Here is a 13604-nt window from a genome sequence, read left to right on the forward strand (position 1 = left end):
TTCCTAAGTACACAATACACTTTGAACTGTGCTAGGACTTTGTCAAAATCTGTGCTGTCCACAGGTGAGAGCTGGAAGCTATTATAAATCTCTGGCTGTACCAGCTATGGTTAATAGTAAAGCCACTTTCCTGGCACGCTCAGCGTGTCTGCATACATTGCAGACATAAACACCACGAACCTCTGTCTGAAATGCTTCCAGACCCCTTCCACATTGCTCCCAAACCTTCATTCTCATGGTGGTTTCAGACCATCCATCCTTGCTGGCTGGGTACGTGCAGTTCAGGCGTCTGGAATTGCTGTGAAAATTCTTCTTGATTATGCTCAAATCCATCCACTTCTTGCACCATGTGGTGTTCTTCTCACCAAGGCGAGGCGAGCTTGTGTTTAACAGCTACATTCAGTTTGTTTAAACATTCCATAGCACAGCACGGACAGCCTGCAGCGTGCTCCAGGCAGCCACAGCGTGCTCTGCCACTGCCCGCTGTCCAACATGGAAGATGCCCTTTTCTTTCTGTGGCCACACCCACATCCTTACACACCCCAGCAGGGGCTCTGCACACGGTGGGGAAGGATTTGCAAAGGAAAAGCAAGAGCAGGTGAAATAAAAAGTTAATTTGACTGAAAACCCTTCCACCCAGAGCGGAGACACTGCCCTGCTTGTTTGTGTTTGCATGCTGTTTGCATTCATTGGCTTAGCACGTTCCAACAGACAGCCCCACCCTGCCCAATATTGCAAACTGCCCCCCAGTTTTCTGTGTCCGTAGCTACCAGCAGCTTCCCTAAAAGGTGTGGGGAGGCGAAACAACCCAGACAGTCAGTACCCAGCGATACTGTCTTGAGCAAGGATGTGAGCTGCACTTCTTTAAGTGGTGTCAGAGGTTCCGAAGCCCTCCCAAAATGCTGCATATTCTTGGCTCCACCTGTAGGGGAGAAGAATGAGCTAAATGAACTTGTTGCTAATTTGCATGCCCAGGGCCCTCAGAAGTTGCTGTTTTCCAGTCACAGGGGAAATCAGTGTGCCCTAGGCGACATGCGTGGCAAAGGTGGGTGTTCTGGGAGCAGCAAGAGAGGCCAGCAGGACGGGGATGCACCGTGTGCTTGAGGATGAGGCAGTGACCAATGGCTTGATGATCCCAATGTTCTTGCTGAAGTTCAAGGCCCAGCTGCTCAGCACCTGGCGATCAGGCGGCCTGACTGTGCTACCAGCTGTGGCGTGTGCAGCTCTCATTGACCCCCCCCCCCCCCCAGCAATTCACATTCCCTGCCCCTTGATTAGTTCCCGCACGGCATACAGCTGGGAGGTTTTCTCCATCTCACGTCTGGAGCTGGTTTCCCCACTGCACCCATGTGGCATCGAATGCTCTGTGGCTCAGGGTCCCTGAGGAACACACTGTCCGGAGATCACAGTCCTGGGCTGTGTGCCAGGGGCCACCGTCCCTTGTTTTAGCCTTTTCAAACTTCTGTGCAGTTACTGGGCCTTCCCCTCGGGGTGTGGTCTGCCTCCCCCCCGCTGCTCCACCCAGCCCCAGGGCCTGAAATGCCCTCTCCAGGGGCTGTTCCTTCCTGGACGGAGGCGCAAAGTGAAGCTGGTTCTCACACCCTTCAGGCCTCCTAGAGATCTCCTGCAGGGAAGCCCCCCCCGCGGCCCAGGCCAGCTCGCACTGGGGGGGGGGGGAAGCGTGTCCCCGGCTGCTCCCCAGAGCAGGGCACTGCAGCCGCTCTCCGCTCTTGTCCATCATAAAACGCTGGTTTCTCTTTTGGAAGCCTCTGTTGGGAAATGCGGCTTCTTGCGCCTTTGAACACCTCACGGCTGCCCCCTAATGGCCGCCGGGGAGATGGCAGCCTGGCACCAGCTCGGCTCACTCCACAATCTGTCCCGTTATCGCTCCTGACACAAACCGAAGGAGCGTCGGGACATTGCTCACGTCGCCCCTTCCAGCCCCCCGTTCTCCACCGCCCCACGTGGCCCTGTCACCCCACAGCCAGCCCCTCACCTACCTCTCATCTAGCCTCAAATTCACCTGCATCCCAGACTCACCGCCCGCCCCCCGTCTGCATCCCCCTGCGCCCATGGGCCGGCTGTGACCCCCCCATCACTGTACTCTCACCCCCCCAGATCTGCATCCCCCCTGTGCCCATGGGCCGGCTGTGACCCCCCATCACTGTACTCTCACCCCCCCCAGCTCTGCATCCCCCCTGTGCCCATGGGCCAGCTGTGACCCCCCCATCATCGTACTGTCACCCCCCCCAGATCTGCATCCCCCCTGCGCCCATGGGCCGGCTGTGACCCCCCCATCACTGTACTCTCACCCCCCCCAGCTCTGCATCCCCCCTGTGCCCATGGGCCAGCTGTGACCCCCCCATCATCGTACTGTCACCCCCCCAGATCTGCATCTCCCTGCGCCCATGGAACGGCTGTGACCCCCCATCACTGTACTGTCACCCCCCCCCCAGATCTGCATCTCCCTGCGCCCATGGACCGGCTGTGACCCCCCATCACTGTACTGTCACACCCCCAGATCTGCATCCCCCTGCGCCCATGGACCGGCTGTGACCCCCCCTCACTGTACTCTCACCCCCCCAGATCTGCATCCCCCTGCGCCCATGGGCCGGCTGTGACCCCCCCATCACTGTACTCTCACCCCCCCCCCCAGATCTGCATCCCCCTGCGCCCATGGGCTGGCTGTGACCCCCCCATCACTGTACTCTCACCCCCCCAGCTCTGCATCCCCCCTGCACCCATGGGCTGGCTGTGACCCCCCCCATCACCGTACTGTCACCCCCCCCAGATCTGCATCCCCCCTGTGCCCATGGGCCGGCTGTGACCCCCCATCACTGTACTGTCACCCCCCCAGATCTGCATCCCCCCTGTGCCCATGGGCCGGCTGTGACCCCCCATCACTGTACTCTCACCCCCCCAGATCTGCATCCCCCCTGTGCCCATGGGCCGGCTGTGACCCCCCCATCACTGTACTCTCACCCCCCCAGATCTGCATCCCCCCTGTGCCCATGGGCCGGCTGTGACCCTCTCCCCCAGTCTGCATCCCCCTGCGCCCATGGACCGGCTGTGACCCCCCATCACTGTACTCTCACCCCCCCAGATCTGCATCCCCCTGCGCCCATGGACCGGCTGTGACCCCCCCATCACTGTACTCTCACCCCCCCAGATCTGCATCTCCCCTGTGCCCATGGGCTGGCTGTGACCCCCCCACGTCGCTGTACTCTGACCCCCCAGCTCTACATCTCCCCTGTGCCCATGGGTAGGCTCTGACCCCCTCCCCCGGTCTGCATCCCCCTGCACCCCATGGGCCGGCTGTGACCCCCCCATCACTGTACTCTGACCCCCCGAGCTCTGCATCCCCCCTGCACCCCATGGGCTGGCTGTGACCCCCCAGCTCTGCATCCCCCTGCACCTCATGGGCCAGCTGTGACCCCCCATCACTGTACTCTGACCCCCCCCCCAAGCTGTACATCCCCCTGTGCCCCATGGGCCGGCTGTGACCTCCCCATCACTGTACTCTCACAGCATCACTACTGTCCTCATCAGCATTCACCTCCACCCCACATAGAGCTGCTGGGGTCCCACTCCTTGCCCCATAGCCTGCCAGTCCCCTCCCCCCAGCCCCTCCCACGTGGCACTGCTGGGATCCCACTGACTGGCCCCAGGACCAGACAGCTGACTTCCCCTCCGCCCGCCAGAGCCCTGCTGCGTGCCATGGATGGCAGGGTCCTGGCTGTGACAGGGTTAACTCCTGGGCTCTCTGGGAGTCGCTGTCCTCCCCCTCCCCTTGGCCCTGGTACCCTGCAGCGCAGCACAGGTTCAGGTGTAGGGTGTCCAGCACATACAGCATTAGCAATTGGGAGCGGGAAGCAGGGGCCCAGCTGGCAGCCGCCCAAGGCCTCAGCTGCAGGGGCTGGGAGCAGAAACCCACCAAGATCTCCCCCCTTTCCCTGCCCTCCTTGCTCCAGCCTGGTGGAGAGCTGGGTCTCTTCCTGCCACCCCATCCCCCCTCGCTGCCTGGCTGCCCCAGCATCGCATGCCCCCCACGAGCCACTTGTGCCCTGACAAGCCTGGCACCCCCAGCAAGGGCTCCGACCCGGGTCTGGCAAGGGTGGCAAGGCTGTGCAGGGCTCGCCGATGGCCCTGCCTCGGCTGCAAGGGGCAAGCGGGCGGGAAAGGCTGGGGCCTGCAGTGCCCACGTGCCCCCGGAGGCCTGGCCATTATGGTGCGGGGGGAGGGAGCGCTCGGCAGCCCAGCCCTCCCCCTTTCTCTCGCTGAAGGCTCTCTTGGCAGCTGCCCCACTCTCTTGGCAGAGACGTGCCAGAATTGGAGAAAGCAGCAAGAGAGAGAAATTAGAAAGGGAAAAAAGCCCAATAGCCTGGAGAGGCTTTGCCCTTTGTAATGACGTAGTGTCCTGGGCCTCTCCCCTCATTCCCTTCCCCTCCCTTCAGCCAGCCCCCACCCCTCGCCCCTCACAGCCTTGGAAGCCACAATTAAGCGGCTCTGGGATAAAACACACTGGCTGCAAGAGGACTGGGGCATTGCTTCAAGAGATGGCAAGGCAGCTGGCTGCATCCCTCCTTCCCGGAGTCCTCCTCCTCCTCGCCATCCTCCCAGCTTCTCGGCAAGGAGGTAAGGAAAGCAACAACTGCTTCTCCCCAAGCCGGGCCACCTCTCTTGGGGCACCTGACCTCAGGCACTCGCTGGCAGGGATGGGCTCCCGGGGGGCTGGTTCTGGAGCATGTCCCCCCAAGGGAAGGGGAATGCCCAGTGGGCAGGTTGCTAATGCCACGCACCCCTTTTGGGAACGGAGCAGCTCAATGAAGCCCCCAAGCCAATCCGTGCCCGCGCTGCCCCTGGGCTCTCCTTCCCCAAGCCGTCCCTGGGTCCTATCCACAGCCACTCGCAGAGCTTGGCCCATCCCTTCTGCTCCCACCCTCCCCCCGCTGGGGCAGGCATGCTCCCAACTATCCCTGCCCAAGCATGACATGGCACCAGGGCTCTCCCTGGGGTAGGGGCTGGGGCAGGTAGAGCTGGAAGCACAGCTGGGGCTGCCCCTGGGGATCCCTGTGTGACACTGGACAGTAGATCTCCTGGGGGGCAAGGTGCTTGTTGAGGGGCTCCTACCAGGTCATGCAACGTCCTCCCTAGCGCATCCCAGCAGGCAAGATCCCAGCCCCAGCTGAGGGTGCCAGGGCCCGCCGGGCTGTCAGCGTGAGGGACTGGGACACAGAAAGCAGGCATGGGATGTGTGTGAGAGCCCGGGGTTCACTCAGTGTGTGAGTGAGAGAGAGACACAACCCAGGTGTATCACACTCGCAGTATCTCATGTGTCACTCTGCGTCTGTGTGTGTTACCCTCTGCACATGTGACAGCCTGTGTAGCCACCTCAGTGTGTATGAGAGACACAAAACATGTGTCTCGTTCTGTGTGTGTCTAACATAGCCTGTGTGTTTCGCTGTGTGTGACAGAGACACAGCGTGTGTGGATTACTGTCAGTGAGTGTGTGTGACACGGTGCCTGTGTAGCACTCTCACTGCGGGTGTGGGTGTGACAGAACCTGTTCATAGCACCCTTGATGTGTGGATGTGAGAGACACAACCTGTTTGGAGCCCTCTATGTGTGTGTGTTTGTATGCGTGTGTATGTATGGCACAGCCCATGTGTAGCACCTTCAGTGAGCGGGTGTATGAAAGAGAGAGAGAGAGAAACAAAGCCCCCGTGTATAATTTGCAGTGTGTGTGACACAGCCTTTGTGTATCACTTTGGGTGTGAGACAATACCCAAGTGCATTACTCCGTGTTTGTGTGTGACAAAGTCTATGTGTATCAGTGTGTGTATATGTGTGACACAGCCCATGTGGATCACTGTGTGCGTGTGTGTGTGTCGATGTGACACACCCTGTGTGGACAACTGTGTGTGTGTGCGTATGTAGGCGAGGGGGAAGGGGCCCTGGCAGGGCAGTGGGTGGGAGGGGGTCGCCATGGGCTGTGCTGCCCCCTCCCCAGAGAAGAGCCCTTCAGGCCCACTCTTGGGGGTCAGCGACCCCTGGAATGCTCAGTGCAGGTGCCAGGACTCCTGGGCTCCCTGTAGAGAGGACAGATGCTATCGCAGCTGGGCTAGCCATCCCTCTGGTGAGAGAGCCGTCTGCAGCCAGGCAGGGTAGGGTCCCACTGCGGTTTGGATGGGTACCTAGATCACTGGCGGGGGAGAGAGGCGCAATCGCTAGGACAGACTTGGCTGCTCACCCAGGCCATCCCAGGAAGCAGGAAGCTCCAGGGCAGAGCCCAGTGGCATTTCAGGGACATCTACACGGCAACGTCCCCGGCAGGGAGTCTCAGACCCGTGTTTGTGGACTCAGGCTCGCGGGCTGGCGCCCCAGGGCTAAACTCGGACAGGAGCCTGGGCTCGGAAACGTGCTCTGAGACGTCTGGGGCTTTGACCCAGCTCCAGTTCTCAGCCGGCCCTGCGAGCCAGGCGGGGCCCTGGAGGGAGCCAGTATGGCTGGGCAGACGTGCAGGCGAGGGGAGTTTGCACCTGCGGGTTTATGAGAACAAGCGTGAAGCTTCACTCCTTGCAGCATGGCAGAGATGTGCTGGGAGTGGGCACAGTGCACAATGCCCCCACCCTGAGCTGCGGCACCCCTGCAAAGACAGCCATGAGCACCCCAGCTCTCTGCTGGGCACGATGGGAGGGGCAGAGGGGTGAGGGCAAAGCAAGCGTGGCCGGGGAGTGGGGGTGGGGCAGGGAGAGCCTGGCAGTGCGGTGGGAGAAGAGACAATGTGGTGATGGGCGGAGTGAGCATGGCAGGGGGTGGGGGCAGAGCGAGTGTGATGGAAGTGGGTGGGGCGGGGCAAGCGTGGAGGTGGGGTGGGCCGGGAGTGGCTGTGCGGTGGGCAGGGCGAGTGTGGCTGTGGGGCGGGGCTGGGAGTGGCGGTGGGGTGGAGCAGGCGAGCGTCGCTGTGGGGCGGGGCTGGGCGTGACTGTGGGGTGGGGAAGAGCGAGCGTAGCTACGGGGTGGGGTGGGGTTGGTAGTGGCAGTGGGGTGGAGCAGGTGAGCGTAGCTGTGGGGTGGCGGTGGGATGGAGCAGGCTAGTGTAGCTGTGATGTGGGGCTGGGAGTGGTGGTGGGATGGAGCAGATGAGTGTAGCTGTGGGGTGGGGCTGGGAGTGGCGGTGGGGTGGGGAAGAGCGGGCGTAGCTGTGGGGTGGGGCTGAGAGTGGCGGTGGGGTGGGGAAGAGCGAGCGTAGCTGTGGGGTGGGGCTGGGAGTGGCGGTGGGGTGGGGAAGAGCGGGCGTAGCTGTGGGGTGGGGCTGGGAGTGGCAGTGGGGTGGAGCAGGCGAGCGTAGCTGTGGGGTGGGGCTGGGAGTGGCGGCGGGGTGGGGAAGAGCGGGCGTAGCTGCGGGGTGGGGCTGGGAGTGGCGGCGGGGTGGGGAAGAGCGGGCGTAGCTGCGGGGTGGGACTGGGAGTGGCGGTGGGGTGGGGAAGAGCGGGCGTAGCTGCGGGGTGGGACTGGGAGTGGCGGTGGGGTGGGGAAGAGCGGGCGTAGCTGCGGGGTGGGACTGGGAGTGGCGGTGGGGTGGGGAAGAGCGGGCGTAGCTGCGGGGTGGGGCTGGGAGTGGCGGTGGGGTGGAGAAGAGCGGGCGTAGCTGCGGGGTGGGGCTGGGAGTGGCGGCGGGGTGGGGAAGAGCGGGCGTAGCTGCGGTTTGGGGCTGGGAGTGGCGGCGGGGTGGGGAAGAGCGGGCGTAGCTGCGGGGTGGGGCTGGGAGTGGCAGTGGGGTGGGGAAGAACGGGCGTAGCTGCGGGGTGGGGCTGGGAGTGGCGGCGGGGTGGGGAAGAGCGGGCGTAGCTGCGGGGTGGGGCTGGGAGTGGCGGCGGGGTGGGGAAGAGCGGGCGTAGCTGCGGGGTGGGGCTGGGAGTGGCGGCGGGGTGGGGAAGAGCGGGCGTAGCTGCGGGGTGGGGCTGGGAGTGGCGGCGGGGTGGGGAAGAGCGGGCGTAGCTGCGGGGTGGGGCTGGGAATGGCGGCGGGGTGGGGAAGAGCGGGCGTAGCTGCGGGGTGGGGCTGGGAGTGGCGGTGGGGTGGGGAAGAGCGGGCGTAGCTGCGGGGTGGGGCTGGGAGTGGCGGTGGGGTGGGGAAGAGCGGGCGTAGCTGCGGGGTGCGGCAGGGCTGGGATTGGCTGTGGGGTAGGGCCGGGGGTGGCTGTGTTGGGAGGCGGGCAGGGCGAGCGTGGCCCTGGTGTGCGTGGGATGGGGCGGGCATGGCTTTGGGGTGGCTCTGATGCCAACACTCTTCATCTGGGCCTGTTGGGGAGCCCAGCGCTCTCCGTGAATCGCTCTGCCGCGGGGAGCGAGATCTCCCAGGATGGCCCATGCCCACTGGACAGGCCGGGGGAGGGGAGCAGCTAGGGTTCCTGCCCCCCTCTGGCAGGGCGATGTGGCATGATTGTACTTTGCAGCAGGCTGCGCTGTGCCCGCCTGCGGGAGAGGCCAGCATGCCCAGGACGGTCTCTGGGGCAGAGGGCAGCAGGGAGTGTCGGTCCCAGCACAGGGGGGAAGGCGGGCAGGAGCGCAGTGCGCTCGTGTGCAGGGCCGTGCACGGGGGACTTGTCAGCTGGTCTGGGCTGCTGGAAGCAGAACATTCTTCGCTGCCTGGAAGTGGAGGGGCTGGTGCCAGCACACAGAGCGTCTCCTGTCTCTTTCCCAGGCAGGGCAGAGCTTTCTGCCCAGCCACGTGACTGTCCAGCCGGCGGCAGCAGGCTCAGATCCTTCCCACTTTGCAGCCGGTAACCCAGGTAGTGCCCACGCTGGCTCGGCGGTGGGACTAGGCCTGCCTATGGGGGAGGTGCAGGGGATCTCCCTCCAGTGGGCCCGACCCTGCCAGGGAACTGCTGTTTGTCCAGACTCCCTTCCCCTCCCCCTGTGCCCGTGGGGTCTCTGCGCCCACAAGGCTAGCCCCCCCAGAGACGTGCCTGGAGACCCCGAGTTTGCCTCTCCCCTGCCACGTGGGGGCGGTGGGGCAAATGGTGCTGGGGAAGTGGGGAAGACCAGGGCTTTCTTCGCAGCTCCGTGTGGGGCCCCGCTGCCCGTTGGCAGCCGTACACGGCACTCCCTCCACAGGCTCGAGCTGGAAGAACCAGGCTGCACTAGCCACAGCTTCAAGCGTCAGTCTCCCAGCGCTGCCCTGACAGATCCTGGGCTCACAGGCTGCAAAGGGCACGAGTCCGCCAGGCCAGGGAGCAGGGACCATGGAGAGGGACTCCCAGCCCAGGCTGGGGCCAGCTGTGCAACCCAGGGCTGGATCGCAGGCCTGGAACGCAGGCCAACGCACCTGTGGCTTTTCCTGCCCAGGCCCATCCCTCTGCCTGCCTGCTGCATGCCCCGGGATAAGGCGTGCATGCCTGAGTCAGGCCCAAAGCCGCTGAGAAGCCAGTGCCTTCTCCTGCCCCGGCCCAGCTCCGCAGTAAGGCGATTAGCACAGGCTGCTCTTTGAGCAGACTCAACCTGTGACGGTCACATGCTCACTGAGCACCTCAGAGGCAAGGGTCAGGCTGTGAAAAGCCAACGCCGCCCGTGGGGGGCTTCTGGGAGACTTGCAGCTCCTGACACGGGGCTCTAAGCTCTGTATCTCTGAGCCCACAGCGAGATGGACAGAGAGGCCTTTGTTCTGTGCAATGCACTGTGCCCCATCTGGGCCCACTCCTCACTCAGGACCCTACAGAAATGGCGCCCACACTGCCCAAACTATGGGCGCTCCATCGCTGGGATGAACTAGCTGGGAGCTGCCCGCATTCCTCCATTGGTCCCTCCAGCGCCTCCTGCTGGGACAGGCTGGGAACTAGTGCTCCTCCATTCGCTACAGCGCCTCCTGCTGGCAGAGGCCACTCACCCCTGCTCTGCCTTTTGTGCAGCAGATAAGTACAGTGCACAGCAGCTGGGGGTGGGGGTGGGAGCTGCCCTCTTGCCTGTACCTGTGCAGCAGGCATGGCCCCCATTTTCAGTCCATGTGTCTCCCCCTTTATGCTGCACACCTGAGGATGGCTTGCAGGTGCTCACAGATGGCCAGGCTTTCGGCTCTGAATTTTGCCTCTTTTCCTGCTCGCGAATTGTTCACCAAGAGCATGACGTTCCCCCAGTGATTTCAGTGAATGATTTGCCATCTGCAGTTCATTCATGAACTGCTCAGGGCGAGTTGTCAGAGTTTGGAAATCAAAATTCAAGCTCTTTGGAGTGGACACATGAGCCAGAATCTTCAACTCTGGGCCTGGGGCCTAACACGAGGCCCCCTAATCTGCATTGAGGTTCCTAAGAAGGGGCCTGTTTCAGCAGTGCTTTCACTGGGAGCTGCAGGTGCTCAGTGGTTTGGAACGAACGTAGGCAGCCATGTTTGAAATGTGGGCTGTTGGTCACATGGTATGTTTCTGTTTCCTGATTGGGAAGCATCTGGAGTCCCAGTTTTTAGTGCAAATTCTCACCAGTGTGAATTCCCGTGTTCATCCCATTAACCCTTCATGACACCACCCAGCTCCACAGCTGCTGGGTCTGAAGCCAGCTCCCTGGAGGGCAGCTCCAGCGTGAGCACCGGCAAAGCAAAGGGGGTTGAAAACCCACAAGGCTGTGTATTGAAAACACTGGGCATTGTTCACCTAGCTCCGCCACCATTGCAGTGAATGATGGCAGGTGGACAAGCGGCTGTGTGTGGCTTTGCTGCTGGGCCAGGGCAGGTGGAGAGCTCTGGGCTGGGACACGGCCCCATGTTCAAATCACACGCACCAGGCCCAGGACGCCACGTGGCCCGGAAGTGAGCTCTGCTAAGCCTCAAAATGCTGCATATGGGGCAGGGTCTTGTGTCTCAATGCCACTGGTGAGCATCCAGAAGCTTCTGCACGTGCAGGCCCTCAGAGCCGCTGACTCACATTTGCCCGGAGATGATTGTGGAGAGAAGCCAGGGCAGGCACATTCCTGAAAGCTCTTCAGTTCCTCGGAAGGTCTGTGGCCAGCTCCCTCCTGTCCCAGACGCAGAGAGACAGAGGTGAAGGAAGGTCTCTGGTTGCCAAGCAGTCACTTGCCTCTCAGGGCAAGTAGCCAGGGCTGGCTCCAGGTACCAGCGAAGGAAGCAGGTGCCTGGGGCGGCAAATAGAAAGGGGCGGCACTCTGTCCGTTGCTGGGGCGGCACGTCCGGGTCTTTGCCAGCAATTTGGCGGCAGGTCCTTCGGTCCCTCTGTTCCTCTTCGGCAGCAATTCAGCGGCAGGTCCTTCGGTCCCTCTGTTCCTCTTCGGCGGCAATTCAGCGGCAGGTCCTTCGGTCCCTCTGTTCCTCTTCGGCGGCAATTCAGAGGCAGGTCCTTCGGTCCCTCTGTTCCTCTTCGGCGGCAATTCAGCGGCAGGTCCTTCGGTCCCTCTGTTCCTCTTCGGCAGCACGGCGGCGGCAGCTCAATCGGTTTTGTCTTTTTTTTCTTCGCCGCTTGGGGTGGAAAAAAGGTGGAGCCGGCCCTGCAAGCAGCGACGCTCAGCACAGGTGAGCCCTGCTCCACAGCTGGCAGCAGGAAGCAGCACAGCAGAGGCCTCCTGGAAGCCAGGACAAGGGCCCTGAACGGAGCTTTAGCTGTGTGGCAGCAAGTGATCTGCCTCTGATTCCTGCCAGATGGTGCCATCCAGCTTATCAGAGCCTCATAGCCTGGTCCTTGCTGAGGGGGCGAGTCCAAGAGGGGCACTGCGGTCTCAGCCCCATGCCAGTGGGCAAGAGCACAAATGCCACGGTGCTGGTGGAAGGCGAGAGGTCTGCGGGAGCCCTGGAGTGTGCCATGCGGAGCTGCCCCTGACGAGCCCCCTGGGTCGGGGATGCCAATGGGCGACCGTTGCTCCTGCTCTCTCTGGGACAAACTGGGAAATGGAGTAAGTGGGTGCAGCTCTGTTGGTTTCAATGCAATCCCTTGCACTGGGGCTGAATTTGGTTCCTCGTGTCTGGTCGTTGGCTTTATAGCTCAACAGGTTAGGGCTCCACAGGGCCAGCCTTGCACGTCTGGAGAGGCTGTGCAGTCTCCTTAGCACGAGATCCTAGAGACCTGCCTGGCGTGTGAGCCAGCTGGGAGGGGACCCAACAAACTCGCCTTCTGAGAGCCTCTGAAGGAGCCACTAGGGGCCACCTACTCTTCAGTTGGCAGCCAGCCACCCAGCCTGGGTAGGGCTCTGCTAGCTAGCTGTGTGGACGTCGTGGCTGTGGCCAACATGCAGGCTAGCCACCCAGCTGAGGCTCAGGGCTCGGGTGGGCCTGAGAGCCGACCTGCAATGCCCGCACAGCTATTTCCAGCAAGCTAGCTCGAGCCTCGCTAGCACATCTGACGAGAAGCTGGATATGAGTCAACAGTGTGCTCTTGTTGCCAAGAAGGCTAACGGCATTTTGGGCTGTATAAGTAGGGGCATTGCCAGCAGATCGAGGGACGTGATCGTTCCCCTTTATTCGACATTGGTGAGGCCTCATCTGGAATACTGTGTCCAGTTTTGGGCCCCACACTACAAGAAGGATGTGGAAAAATTGGAAAGAGTCCAGCGGAGGGCAACAAAAATGATTAGGGGTCTGGAGCTCATGACTTATGAGGAGAGGATGAGGGAACTGGGATTGTTTAGTCTCCAGAAGAGAAGAATGAGGGGGGATTTGATAGCAGCCTTCAACTACCTGAAGGGGGGTTCCAAAGAGGATGGAGCTCGGCTGTTCTCAGTGGTGGCAGACGACAGAACAAGGAGCAATGGTCTCAAGTTGCAGTGGGGGAGGTCCAGGTTGGATATCAGGAAAAACTATTTCACTAGGAGGGTGGTGAAACACTGGAATGCGTTACCTAGGGAGGTGGTGGAGTCTCCTTCCTTGGAGGTTTTTAAGGCCCGGCTTGACAAAGCCCTGGCTGGGATGATTTAGCTGGGAATTGGTCCTGCTTTGAGCAGGGGGTTGGACTAGATGACCTCTTGAGGTCCCTTCCAACTCTGATATTCTATGATTCTATGATCTGTCTGCCCGGGCTGGGAGGCTAGCCCCCAGGTGCAGTGTGGACGTACCCAACAAAAGGGCAGGACGGCCAACATCTGGCACCAGCACTGGCCATGCTGAGCCAGGGAAGTTGCCACACTTTCGCCTCCGAGATCTGACCCGTGGGCTCTTCAGAGCGTGCAGTGAAGAGCTGGTGCTAGCTGGGGCCTGGGACTCACGGCCGTCAATATCAAGGGGCTGGGGTATGAACTAGCCAGCTTGATGCATCTTGTCCAGCCATGGGCCAAGCTAACCGAGCTCAGAACAAGGGAGTCTGCCATTAGTAGATGTCACCTCCTGATATTCTTTCGACTGTAGGATTCCAATACCCTCCTGCCGAGCAAGGCAATGGCCCCCCGCCCAGCAGCACAACAGACCACGGTGAGCTTTGCCAAGATCCAGGGGAGGTTGGCACACTCCACTCTCAGCCCTGTCTGGGGAGGGCAGACTCGGGAGAAATGGAAAGCTCTGTGACAGCCAGTCAGTGAACAGCTGGTGAGGAGGGCTGAGTGGGAGATATCACTGAAGGTAGCAGGGCCCCATGAGAGACATAGAAGCCTGATGGATGGTGCCAGCCCAAAGGA

At 61.7% G+C, this 13604-nt stretch overlaps 1 protein-coding gene across 5 annotated transcripts in view; it reads left to right on the forward strand.

Annotated features, from left to right (window-relative positions):
* The first annotated feature begins 4478 nt into the window (after positions 1 to 4478).
* The window catches only part of ELN (elastin), a 103017-nt gene continuing 93891 nt past the window's right edge, over positions 4479 to 13604 (forward strand). For 3 of the 5 annotated variants that reach the window (XM_054008266.1, XM_054008263.1, XM_054008265.1), the window contains exon 1: positions 4480 to 4635. In XM_054008266.1, coding sequence (XP_053864241.1) covers positions 4557 to 4635 — 79 coding nt within the window. In that variant the 5' untranslated portion in view covers positions 4480 to 4556. Of the gene's footprint in view, positions 4636 to 13604 lie in introns of all 5 variants that reach the window. The other 2 variants (XM_054008267.1, XM_054008264.1) reach the window with 1 other exon arrangement.

The sequence above is a fragment of the Malaclemys terrapin genome, chromosome 18 (genome assembly GCF_027887155.1).
Source record: "Malaclemys terrapin pileata isolate rMalTer1 chromosome 18, rMalTer1.hap1, whole genome shotgun sequence".
Lineage (NCBI taxonomy): Eukaryota > Metazoa > Chordata > Testudines > Emydidae > Malaclemys > Malaclemys terrapin.